This window comes from Mixophyes fleayi, chromosome 1 (genome assembly GCF_038048845.1).
Source record: "Mixophyes fleayi isolate aMixFle1 chromosome 1, aMixFle1.hap1, whole genome shotgun sequence".
Lineage (NCBI taxonomy): Eukaryota > Metazoa > Chordata > Amphibia > Anura > Limnodynastidae > Mixophyes > Mixophyes fleayi.
In genome coordinates, this window is record NC_134402.1 from 204796316 (window position 1) to 204810517 (window position 14202).

The window sequence follows — 14202 nt, forward strand, 5'->3', positions numbered from 1 at the left end:
TTGAAACAATAACTTTTATATTGATACATAGTAATACATTTCCCAATGTTATTTCAGCCAGTATATTACTGTGGAGGCACATTGCATATCATCTGACCTAATTACCTTTCAGATTACCTGTTGACCTACCTAATCAATTTAGGCTGCCAGCTAGCTAACAGTCACTCAGACATCATCATCAACATTTATTTATATAGCGCCAGCAAATTTCGTAGCGCTTTACAATTGGGAACAAACATTAATAAGACAATACTGGGTAATACATACAGACAGAAAGGTAAGAGAACCCTGCTCGAAAGCTTAGAATCTATAGGACAATGGGAGTTAGAAACACAAGGGCATGTGCTACATCATATTGCACAATGGACCAGCCAGACTGCAAAGGTAAAAGTACTAAGTGGGCTGTGTGTGTTGCAATGTTGGTCAGAAGGATGTTGTCTTGCGTTAGCAGTGTAGAGGATGGCAATAGGGAAATTAAGATGATGGTTGAGGAATATCATAACCTTGTCTGAAGAGGTGGGTTTTCAGTGAACGCTTGAAGGTTTGAAGACTAGAGGAAATTTTTACTGTGCGAGGGAGGGAATTCCACAAAGTAGGTGCAGCCCGGAAAAAATCCTGTAACCGAGAATGGGAGGATGTGATGAGAGTGGAGGAGAGACGTAGATCTTGTGCAAAACGGAGGTGTTGAGTAGGGAGATATTTCGAGACAAGTGAGGAAATGTATGTCGGTGCAATTTTGTTGATGGCCTTGTATGTTAGTAGAAGAATTTTATATTGGAATCGTTGAAATACAGGCAGCCAATGTAGAGACTGACAGAGTGGCTCAGCAGAGGAATAACGGTTTGTAAGGAAAATCAGTCTAGCCGCTGCGTGCAAAATAAATTGTAGGGGTTCAAGTCTGCCTTTGGGAAGACCAGTAAGGAGGGAATTGCAATAGTCGATGCGGGAGATGATGAGTGCATGAATTAATGTTTTTGTGGTGTCTTGTGTCAGATATGTGAGTATTCTGGAAATGTTCTTTAGGTGTATGTAACATGATTTAGATATAGAGTTGATGTGGGGAATAAACGACAGTTGTGAATCAAGGATTACACCTAGGCAACGAGCTTGCGGGGTGGGATTTATGGTCATGTTATCGACAGAAATAGAAATGTCAGGCAGGAAGCTTCTGTTCTTGGGTGGGAATATTATTAATTCAGTTTTTGAAAGATTGAGTTTGAGTTGACGAGAAGACATCCAAGATGAAATGGCAGAAAGACAGTAACGCGAGACAACACAGATGGTGAAAGATCAGGAGAGGATAGATAAATTTGTGTATCATCCGCATAGAGATGATACTGAAATCCAAAGGAGCTTATTAGTTTTTCAAGAGAAGTGGTGTAGATAGAGAATAGCAGAGGACCTAGGACTGAGCCTTGTGGAACTCCAACTGATAAAGGAAACGGAGCAGAGGTGGATCCAGAGAAATTAACACTGAAAGAGCGATTAGATAGGTAGGATGAGAACCAGGATAGGACAGTGCCTTCAAGACCTAGGGATTGCAGCGTTTGTATGAGGAGAGAGTGGTCAACAGTGTCAAATGCAGCAGAGAGATCCAGGAGAATTAGAAGAGAGTATTGGCTATTATTTTTTGCTGTGATCAAATCATTGACAACTTTGGTCAGCGCCGTCTCTGTGGAGTGTTGAGAGCGAAAGCCTGACTGAAGAGGATCCAATAAGTTGTTTGCTGTAAGAAAGTGTGTGAGGCGTGTGTAGGCAATTCTCTCGAGAAGCTTGGAGGGGCATGGGAGCTGGGAGATATATTTATTTATATATAAATATATGGGAGCTGGGAGATGGGGTGGTAATTTATGAGAGAGTTAGGGTCAGAATTCTGTTTTTTTAAAATGGGAGTAATCACTGCATGCTTGAATATAGATGGAAAAATATCAGTAGAAAGAGATAGATTACAGATTTTAGTTAGAGGGGGAATGAGCACAGGAGACAGGGACATACCCATTTGTGAGGGAATGGGATCAAGAGGACAGGAGGTAGAGTAGGAAGATGAGAAGAGAGTAGAAACGTCCTCTTCATTTGTGGGATCAAATGAAGAGAGAGTGTCAGAGGGTGCTACAAAGGAATTGAGCAGATTGCTTGTCAAGGGAGATACCATTTCAAGCCTGATCTTATCTATTTTGTCCTTGAAATAGGAAGCAAGATCCTGTGCACCAATGTTAGTTGGAGGATTTGGGGCGGGAGGATTCAGAAGAGAGTTAAATGTGTTAAAGAGGCGTTTGGGGTTAGAAGCCTGAGCATAGATGAGAGATCGGTAGTATATTTGTTTAGCAGTGTCCAGAGCATTTCTGTAGGAGTGGTAGATATCAGTATATGTGATGAAATCATTAGAGTCACAAGATTTCCGCCAATGACGTTCTGCTTTACGAGAAAGTTTTTGTAGAGTTCGTGTTACTGTAGTGTGCTATGGTTGGCAACGAATTCTACGCGAAGTATGTAGTGTCGCTGGAGCCACTTGATCCAGACATTGTTCTGACTACAAACCATTTCTACGCAACACCTCATAATAATGGACACTTGAGACAAATGGTCATTACCTTAGCTAACAGAAGCAAAATGACTTCTGCTATCCTGTTTTCTATATTTTCACACAATCTGGCAATATTGTTTTATATTTCTAATACATACAGTATTGCAGGCAATAACAAGGGCAAAATGTACCTAATAACAAGAAATACCAATACACATAATACACCGATGCTCTGGTGTATATACTTACACTGGGCCAAGGATTAAAATGTACATTAAACTGAGAAACAGTTGATGGATAAAAAGTCCTCACTCCACTGAGACCCCATTTCATCACACTTGGCACACCCTCTCATTCACAAAACTATTTAAGGCACCTTTTTTGCCAGATCTTCAAGTCCTGTAGCCTGCTAAACTGTTGGATTATTTGGCTCCTCTGTATCCTGGTATCTGTTAATCAGGTCCTGGTTTCCGGCGTCATATACTTCTCAGCTAATCCTGGTATTCTGTATCCATGTTCAATCATCAGGCCCTGGTATCATATGCTTCTCGGCTAATCCTGTATTTCTGGTATTCTGTATCCGTGCCTTATTCATCAGATCTGGGCATCCAACTGTATATGCTTCTCAGCTTATCCTGCTATTGTATGTTGTGACAGGATGGACCGCCTATGCCACCCTGTCTGTTGTTGCTGGGAACCGGCTGGGCTTACTTTGCCAAGTTCCCTTAAGTTATCCCAAATGCGCCCTCTTGCCGCAGTAGGAGGGGCTTACACGTGCTGCTACCACTGGACTCCTTACCGGCATCCAGTACCGTGTTTCTTCTGGGTAACTGATGCTGCTAGCGTATCTCGTTGCTGGTGTACCTGGGCTGGTACTCCTGACCTCTTACTATGGATCAGGGAAGCTGTGGATGGATCCCCCCTGGCCTATCACACTGACCAGGGCTGCATGGGTAGCAGCAGAGCGGTGGTACCGGAAAGTTTGCGTCCAAACCTCAGACACAGCCGGAGAACGGATTAGATTTAGGGATTAATCTGCAGGTTATAGGAATACAGCAATACTGAAGATGTTTTCAAGCAGGTCTTTGAAGCAAGTCATATTTATTTGCTATCACACTGGTTGGAGGTACAAATGATCAGGAAAGATGAACATCAGAAGAACAAGTTTCCATTACAAGCTAGTGCCTTTTATACAGTTCAGACACAGGCAGTTTTTAGCATCAGGATATAACCTGTTTACACAAACATGGATTTACATGCATTGCAAAGCCAATAATATATACACTTAGCTATGAAGTTCTTAAAAACCTTGCTGTGATATCCTGCATCTTATTTCAGAGGTAGGATACATACTAGCAAGTCAAAAGGTCTATCTGACATGAATACCTTCTACAGACAGTCGCCGAATACATATTCCCACAGAACAACAAAACCCCAAAACAAGCCACTTCCCCATATCACAATACCCCAAAGGCTTTGTAAACAAAGGCTCATTGTTTCAGATATATACATCAGACATAATGCATTTCCTCTACAGAGGCTAAACAGGAAAAACACATTTTCTACCCTGGTCTCAGTAATAACGATTTCCTATCTCAAAATATACACAATATTAAAAATAAGTGCATTAGCAATTTATACATATATATATATATATATATATATATATATATATATATATATATAAGCACCCAGTGCTATTTCCTTTAAATAAATTCATACCATAAGTTATTTATATGTGATCCAGTCACATATGTCCATTCCTAGTTTGCAGATCCTGGTTTCCAGCACTACATGCTTCTCAGCTAGTCCTGGTATCCTGTATTCATTCTTATTCAGAAGATCCTGGTCCTAGTATACTGTGCTATATGCTTCTCAGCTGATCCTGTCAACCTGCTTCCAGTAACCATTCTTATTCTGGTTACTCCTTGTTGGCTATAACATCTTCTGATGTCAGTCTGGCCTCGTACCCAACCAGAGGACCACGACCTGCGGAGTGAAGCAGCGAAGCCCAAATCTGGGGGTCCCTGGAGAAAACCTTAATTCCATTTCATGACTCCATGGTGGGTGGAGTCAAACCATGCAGACTGCAAGGAGTCCAACCGTTCTTGTGAATTTTGTGACAAAAACTCAGGGATAAATTCACTAATAAAGGACAAAATTGATTTATATAAAATCAAAATAAATAATAGTCAATAGCATATATAAAGTGGAGATCTATTAAATACTGGTAGGTGATTGTATATAAACATACTTGGACCAACTAGTACATGTGACAGTAGGAAGCAAAGATGTATTTTTTGCAAAGCATCGTTCACTGGCAGTTGGTGGAGTGAGAGTCTAATATTCATAAGATGAGGAACATGAAATATCCCAATCGATGAATGAGGTACATTTCTTAAATAATGGGAATCTGCAAACAGCGATTAAGTGCTAGACCACATCCAGTGCAGACCATATCAAAGGGAACAATTGATGCACAGTGTAGTGGAATAACAATTGTAGCTGCTGGAGGGGGAAGTGTTTGTGGCTACTACAAGACAGAAGCATTATTAGCCACTAATATTAAAGCAGCTGTTGGCCAGCTACTGATGGTGCCGTATGTTTAAAATAAGGGGAGACATGAAAGATGAATTAGTCATTGTAGAAATCTTAAGACAGTCAGCTGCTCTACACCATTTATGTTATTCAACCTACTTCCTCTTCTGCTTTTGGAAATGGTTTTCTCTTTTGTGCTGCTGTGCTCTTGTGGTTACCTGCCAGCTAGGGGTAGCGGTGTGCCCAGTATTTTACATTGACATTATACTCACTGCTGGACACAGAGCCAGAATAGGTTTAAAATGTTCCTAGAAGTTGTGGCTGCTACTAAGGAGCCTGCGGATATCACTAAAGGAGTAACATAGATTGCAATATCAATGACAGTTGAATTCTCTGGGACCGGAGACCCACTGATTTCACAACCGTGTAACTGTAACTCTGTGAGAAAATGAGTATGTGGGTGGTTGGGGCCAGAGCTGATCTAAAGTGCAGCCATACCTAACTGCTGTCCGCATGCCACTAATTATGTATGTACAGTAGGTCGACTATGCAGATCTCAGGTCTTTAACAGTTGTCTTTAAGATTGTCTTCTTTCTCCCTTTTAGCTCAGAGAACTTGCAGCACACATTGCAGCCAGGTAAATTAATATTTCTCCATCATCCTATCTGGGGGACACTGCTCACCATGGGTTGTGGAGGGGAGCTTGGGGAGTTGGCATCTAGCTAGTTAATTCTGTTAAGGATGTGCTGACTGACCTCTCCTCTCTACCAACCCCTGTAGCCTCAGTATAGTTCTAAGTGCCCAAGGAGTTGGGCTTATCTTATGATGCTAGTGATTTGATTTTATTTTACTTATTTTCTCTCTTTTGACTGAAGGATCGAAGGAGTGTATTCTAATAATAAAGAATACACTCCTCCACATGCTGCAGCGGCACTGCTCCTTTAGACGGGGAGCTGAGTGCTCCCGCTAACGGAGCACAGCAGTGCCTTTCTTACAGGGTGACAGGTGGTTTTAATAACCGCTGTCACTCTGACAGCCTCCCGACAACCGGCACTGCCTTTACAGGCATAGAGCGCCGGTTCTCGGAGCAGTGGCCGGCGCCATCTTAGCGGAGCATACCAAGTTCCCCCTTCAGAGATAGGAGGGGGGAATCTTGGTACAAGCTGCTGGGCTAAATAGAGCGCTACTGCGCAGACACAAAGACCCAGTTTAGCGGAGGAGGACATTAAACTCCTCTCCTGCGGAAATAGAGCTTAGCTGGAAGGCTAAGTACTATTACTGTTTACCTTTCTATTCACATTAGATAGAATGCTATAGTTATATGGTATAGGTGGTGGTAGAAAGAAAGTAGTTTGCTATTTAACCATCTTTATCCATTGTATTGCAAGTTACAACTTTTACTATACAGATTATTGACTATACTTGTATTTACCCAGTCTGCTATTCTGTATGGCTGTTATTTTCAGTGTGTGTGTGTGTGTGTGATTTTCTCTTGGCAAATATGTCAGAGAAGGGAAAAACACCTCTTACAAAATATTGTTCATCATGTAAAGTTAGATTACCTGCTGGACAAAAGGACCAGGGGGCACTCTGTACTGATTGCGTAGCTGGCCCACTCACTACAAAGGTCCAGATTACTGTAATCCCGATACAAAAGGAACCGGCATGGGTAACTTCCTTGACGCAGTCGGTTACTACCCTGGCTCAACTTCTTACTAAGTCCACAGAGTTAACAGTGGCTTCTGCGGCTAACCCAGCAGTTTCTGAACAGACTCCCATTCCAATAGATGGGGGAACGCCTGTTAACACGCAATCTTCAGAATTAGCGGGTCCTTTAATACCAGTCCCTAATCCAGGCTCTACCTCTGCAGAATCAACTTGGTCCTTGTCTTTGGTAAGAGGCCTGGAAACATTTAAACAAGTTACTTGAAGCTCCAAAATTGGGAGTTACAAGAAATAAGAGACTAATCTTCTTTTATCCCCCCTCTGATTCTGAGGGGTATTCTGAAGAAGAAGGTAAAACCGTTTTTTGATTCAGATTCTGCTCCGGAAGATTCCTCTAGAAGTCAAGGAATTGACGATCTGGTCCTAGCAGTCAGGCAGGCCTTGGACCTTACAGACCTAGATGAACCAAATGTTTTAGATCAGGGTCTGTTTAAAAAAAATTAGAAAACGTTCTATCCGGTTTCCACCCTCTGTAGAATTGAGAGAGACCGCAGAGGGAGCCTGGAAACAACCAAACAGGAAGTTTACTATCCGGAGAAGGTTCTTCTCCCTGTACCCTCTTCAGGAAGATGATCTTGTTCGCTGGGAACCAATCCCTAAAGTTGATACTCCGGTGGCTCGCTTAGCCCGTCACACTACACTTTCAGTTCCGGGCACCGCAGATCTGCAGGACGCAACAGACCGAAAAGTAGAGACTCATTTAAAATCTATTTTTGCGGCTACGGGTTCCTCTTTCAGGCCCATGTTCTGTTTGGCATGGGTTGCCAGGGGAATGGAAGCAGGGGCAGAACAATTAGCTGAAGGGTTACAAAATTCAGAATTAATTCGCCTTGCATTTAAAGGAGGCTTTATTTATACGAAGCGGCCCAAAATGCAGCCTCAATTTCCTCTTCCATACAGGCTTCTGCGGTGTCAGCAAGGAGGACTTTATGGTTGAGGTCCTGGGATGCTGACTCAGTCAAAAAAAATCCCTTGAGACGTTGCCTATTTCAGCCACTACTTTGTTTGGCCCAGAACTAGACAGCATGATCTCCCAGGCCACGGGTGGAAAAAGCACTTTCCTACCAGTAAATGTTTCTGGAGCTAGACTTCCCAGTTTCAGCTCCTTTCGTCAGTCCTGCCAGAGGTCAATCGAACAGAGGCAGATCGTCTGTTACCAGGGGTGCCTCATACATGGGCAGATCCTCTTTCTCTACAAGACGCCCCTCGGAGAAGGTTCAGGAAAAACCGGCTTCCTGACTGTCGCCCACCCCTTCTGGCCGTGGCAGGAAGGGGGGGGGGGGGGCGATTGCTGTTGTTTCAGGAACAATGGAAAACATCCTCCCAGGACAATTGGATTCATGGAATCATGACGAGAGGCTACATGATAGACCTTTTAGGTCCAGCCCCTCGTCACTTTTTTCCACCAAGTTACCCCGCGATCCAGAAAGGAGACGGGCAATGCAAGTATGTGTCGCTTCCCTTCTTTCTACAGGCGTGATTTGCAAAGTTCCGGACAGCCAGAAAAGACAATGGGCCTGATTCATTAAGTATCTTAACTGAAGAAACTTCTTATTTCAGTCTTCTGGACAAAACCATGTTACAATGCAAGGGGTGCAAATTAGAATTCTGTTTTGCACATAAGTTAAATAATGACTGTTTTTCATGTAGCACACAAATATCAACTTTAAATTTCAGTCCCGCAGAGTATCAGAGTTAGGAGCTCTTTCTTGTCGAGAACCATATTTGGTTTTTCACGATGACAGAGCGGTTCTTCGGACTATTCCATCATTTGTACCGAAGGTGGTTTCGGCTTTTCACTTGAACCAGGAGATTGTGGTTCCAGAGTTTCTATGAAGAGTTTAGATGTGGTCAGGGCGCTTCGAATTTATGTGAGGAGGACCTCTCAGATTCGTTGCACTGATTGTCCTATTTGATTCTCACAAAAGAGGCTGGCCAGCCTCGAAGCAATCTGTCTTAAGTGTCCCGGGTTCTGAGGGGCCCGGGACACTTAAGACAGAGGTGAGGGTTATCATTTTAGATACAATTTAGACAAATACACAGGAAAAACTGTGTGCACTACTGTTAGATGAACGCAGCTCTGCTGTCACGAGCAGTCCTAACTGTCCTTGTAGTTGGACCAAATCCTGACTAAGCAAATGAGTCACCCAAATTTGGGACTGCCCCACCAGATTCAGGACAGTTGGCAGACTGTCCTGCTCTCTCCAACCTCTTCTTGTCACTTTCACTACCTGTGGCTGCTGGTGTCTTTAGCTCAGTTGCTGATTGTCTGGATCCTGGAATGCTGGAGGCCCTATATGGAAAAAATAATGGGTACATGAAATTAAGAAAATGCCAACCAGCACCAGCATTAAGTCAATAGCACCCACATTTAATAATTAGGCCTCCCTCGAGCCTCAACATTACTATAATAGTACTCACATTTGATAAATAGATATATTTCACTCCAACCTGCCCTGACATTAAATTAATAACATACACATTTAATAAATAGACCCATTTCCCTCCAACTAACCCCAGCAAAAATGAATATCATTTACGTTTAATATTACCATTTCCCACAACCATCCCCAGCATTAAATAATTCTTATTCACATTTAATAAAGAGCCCTCCTCCCCAAACTCATCCCCACATTCAATTAATAGCCCCATACTACCCCAGCATTAAATCAAAGGTCCTGTCACCCCATCCTAATTTAAAAGGCCCCACTATTAAATTAAATAACCCATCAATAAATTAAATTGCCCCATCACCCCACAAATAAAATAGCACCCATTAGCCCCCAACCTAATTTTCACCATTGAATAGCCTACCTCACACCATTGTACTATTAAGACAGCACTCCTCCCTTCCCTTATATCACATTATATTAAGAACCCCCCATTCCCTCACACAGCATAGCAGGCCCCCCACTATCAATCACACACACTGTATAGCAGCCGGCCCCCTTCTCTCACACACAATATAGCAGGGCCCCCCCTTCTCTCACACACCGTATAGCAGGCCGCCCCCCTTTTTTCACACAATATAGCAGGGACCCCCTTCTCTCTCTCACACACATAGTATAGCAGCCCCCTTCTCTCTTACACACACACACCATATAGCAGGCCGCCCACTTTCAATCACACACACACACAGAGGATACCAGGCTCCCCACTTTCATTCACACACAGGGCAAAGCATGCCCCCCACTTTAAATCACACCACACAGTATAGCTTGCCCCCCATCTCTCTCACACACACAGTATAGTAAGACCCCCCTTCTCTCTCTCTCTCAAACACAGTATAGCAGGGGATGCCTTCTCACACACACACAACACACACACACGCATTATAGCAGGGCCCCCCTTCTCTCTCTCTCACACACACACTATAGCAGGGCCCCCCTTCTCTCACACACACAATATAGCAGGGTTCCCCTTCTCACACACACATTAGCAGCCCCCTCTTTTCTCTCACATTTATCTGTTTACAGGAGATGCTGAGCTGCTGGAGATTCCTCTGTCTGCTCACATGGGACGGCACCTGTCACATGGTGCACGTCCCATGTGACATCTGGTATTACGGGATTGGAAAAGGGAGGGAGGGACGGATCTATAGATCCGCGGCCACAGTAGAGTAGACAAGCCACCCAGCACCACACTGACACCCCGCCCCCTGCCGGCACCCGGTCTGGGGGGAGGGGGACGGTGGTAGAATTTTTTTTTAAACTCCCCCAAACAAACATCAGGCGGCCTCCTGTGGCCACTAGGGACTGGACTCTATATTATAATAGCCACCGGTACAACATACAGGCCTCTGTATGTTGGTACCGGTCATCAGGGAACTGGGCTCTATATATCACACTAAACACCAAGGGACTAGCTATGTACATGACACTGGCCAACAGGCAACAGACTCTATATATAACTGTACATCAGGGAATGCACGTTGTATTGTACACTGGATCCCAGAGCTTTGTATTGTATACTGAGCACAGTAAAAGGATCTGCTTAGAGAATCACTTCTGATGTAATATGTAGGACCACTGCTAAGCTTAGTGCGTGGGTCACTGTTAAGTATAATGGTACATGGGGCTCATTTACTGAGGGACGAGGTACAATTTAACAACTTTGTCTTGGGTGCCAAAATAACTTGATTGCTGATTTAGCCTCACGCCTAGGGGTATATTTACTAACCTGCGGGTTTGAAAAAGTGGAGATGTTGTATACAGCAACCAATCAGATTCTAGCTGTCATTTTGTAGAATGTACTAAATAAATAACTAGAATCTGATTGGTTGCTATAGGTAACATCTCCACTTTTTCAAACCCGCAGTTTAGTAAATATACCCCTAGGTGTTGAAATTGAACTAGATCTGTTTGTTCCGAGTTTGTTCAGAATGTACACTTCCTGTGCTCATTGTGGTTGTTCGTGCAGTCAAAAAATTACCACACACCAAATCCAAGTAATGACCATCTTTCAACCATATTTACCAACATGCCTGGCAATAATACTATAATTTTCAGTAGGATCATTGTTGGTCATTTGAGGTTATTTTGGGACCACGGATTTTGTGATACCAGGCAATTTGCCTGATTTTGGCTGGCATATTGCAGTGTATTTGCTAGGAACCCCTCCAGCTAGTAAATCAAAACCCGGAGTCTGCTCTGAAAGTCTGGTGTTCACTGGAGCCCCTAGTGGTGGGGACAGACTTGGCCGCAGACAAACAGAGGGTCGTGAGATGTGCACTGACTGGGGAGAACCCAGCGATAGAGTGTAGGAGCAAACAGCAGAGTGAATCCAAGCAAGGGTCGAGGGCCGGCAGCAGACAGCGAATCCAGTAAACAAGCCGAGGTCACAGGCAAAACAGCAGCGTAAGAGACCAGGCAATAGGTCAGGGTCAGAAGCACAGGTTCAGAGTCCAGGAACAGGCAAGGGTCATACACGGGTAATCAATCTGAGGTTGAAACACCAACACAGGAACAAGGTAGCAGGCAGCAGAACTGAAAACAGGACGCTATAACCGGCAGTGAGGCTCAGTCCTCACTGCCTTAAATAGTACAAGGGACCAATCAGAACCAAGCCCACAAGTAACCCCAGGAGCAGCCTAATTAATGCTAGTACTGGTGGCCAATAGTAAAAGCAGAGCTCAGCGGCATAAACTCATCCCAACCTAAAGTGTCTCCCATAATACCTGAAAATCCTGATTGGCTCTCCCCCTAACTTCTCCAGTGCGCGCACGCCCGCCTATTGTTCAGCTGGCCGGGCGCAGAGAGCCCAGAGCGACCCGGTTGTTGCCCAGGCAACCGGGGCACAGAAACCGGAAGTGACGTCCCGTCGTCATAGCGACGGCCGGGACGCCAGCAGGGGAGCCCAGAGAGTCGCTGCGGCCGCAGGCACTGCCGCAACTGCCAACAGTATTTCAGCATATCGCATTTTCTATTTGAGAGATTATCAAACCACCTATCTTCATTGTAAATTATAATTCATACTGCTCTGACAATAAAATCATGGACATAATTACCATGGTAGAGTGGTAGCAGCAGCTACTGGGCCCAGCATCTAAGACAACCCATCACTGCCACATGTAGCTTCCACTTGTCCTGTTCTCCATTGTTCTGTTCCACTTATTGGTGTTTCTGTCATCAGAGAACTTAATGAGCTTTCCACTGTGTGATTACTGAGACCACCAGGGATTTGATGCCTATTAAATTATGCTCCGAGGGAAAGAGAACTCTGGTTTACTTTTCTGACTGAGCATGACATAAAGTGCAGAGTGGTGTAGAGGCAGACTTAAGGCCCGGGGGTTTGAGAGGAATGGAGGGAAGGTTGTCCCTATAAACATTTTACGCACCATTCAAAATCTCACTATGGTGCCCTCACGGTTCTAGTTACATCCCTGCACAGGGCCATTTTCTTTTGTAGTAGAGTAGATCCTTTATCACCTGCTTGATGTACTCTACAAAGGTGCCTGCCTGGCCATCTTGTTACCAGAGGTGGCTGCTAATACTTTGCCTCTCTTATTCTATATATAAATCAACCAAAACATTTGCAAGGCACATATTATTGCTTTTGTACATATGCAAGCAGTTCAGAAATCACTCCCTTAACATTTTGCTTCTGGAAAATGTTTTTATAATTCTCTGCATTTTCAGCCCCTTAAAACCTGATATCTGAGACAGCCACCATCTATTTGCTTTAAATAATATATGTATGTTTACTGTCTTTCTTTTAGCAATCCTCCCTAAATGCCTAAAATCAGATATATTGCACATTTAAGGAAGATTATTTTTTTACCATCTTTATTATATGTTAGTAGATCTTTTAATGGTGTGTCTATGTAAATGTATAAAGGAAGAAAGATTCAGACAATCCACACAGGCAGGTCTGTCATCTTGAGGAGTGTCTTGGTAATGTTTTTAACTACGTAGCAATCTTTAGAAATGGAGAAAAATATCAATATTAATATGTGTTAAAACGAACATGCATTGTTTTGCTCTCTCTTAACATTGTGGGATTTCTTTTGTTTTTCTGCTCTGCATGATGTTTGTACCATGATGATTGATATATATATATTTTTTCCACAGGCAGCACAAATCAGGCCCCATCTACAATGCCAGATTTAGGAGCATCTTCCCTGTCTTTACTCGGGATGTACTCTGACAGTGAAGGCAGTGACTAGAGAGGATTATGACCAAAATAAAAAGAGTGTCAAATCCTCTCTGCATGACTTAATGATCTGGAATTTTTTAACTTCATTTGCTATTTTTGCAGAACAGCTATCAGTACTCAACACCCGTTGCAGTTGCTCATTTTCCCAATTTAAAGCTTTTATATACTTTTATAGGAAATGTCTCTTTAAACAAACACACATGGTAATTTTCTTTTTCAAATTGTTTTCTTATTTCAGAAGGACATTATACTATAATTTGAAGTTTTACAATTAAAATATTACACAATAACCTTTACATAGAATGGTCCACCAGTGGCAGCCAACCCACACAAGGGCATTCATATTACGCCTATATATACAAAGTTAAATGACAATTACAATATACATAAGTTGTCCCACACCTATGTCCATTCCTATTACTGCTCCTGTAAAATGTATGAATCATGACATATTATTATTGTAATAAATTATGAAAATATCAGCTGATATATTAATAAAGATTTTTCCCATGACAAAGACTTGTCTATTTGTTTTTCTATATATGAAAATGCCTAGTTTCAGACATGATCCAGGGAGAGATGAAATTATACAAACAGATCAACAGGTAAATTAATTAAAACAACATTTTTCACAAGTAAATTCAAAAACAAGTGTGTGTTAAATTGGTTTTGCAAGTAAAAAAAATGCTATACATTAGGCAAGAGGCATAGTATGGAGTAGGATTCAGTAAGGATAAATGATGGTTTTGAGTGGTAAACAG

The 14202-nt window shown here is 42.8% G+C and overlaps 1 protein-coding gene across 1 annotated transcript in view; it reads left to right on the forward strand.

The window, feature by feature from the left end:
- YJU2 (YJU2 splicing factor homolog) overlaps positions 1-13958 on the forward strand; it is a 114117-nt gene extending 100159 nt beyond the window's left edge. Inside the window, exon 6 of the mRNA XM_075204798.1 lies at positions 13357-13958. Within this exon, the coding sequence (XP_075060899.1) occupies positions 13357-13451 (95 nt within the window). The 3' untranslated portion in view covers positions 13452-13958. The remainder of the gene's footprint in view (positions 1-13356) is intronic.
- The last annotated feature ends 244 nt before the right edge of the window (positions 13959-14202 follow it).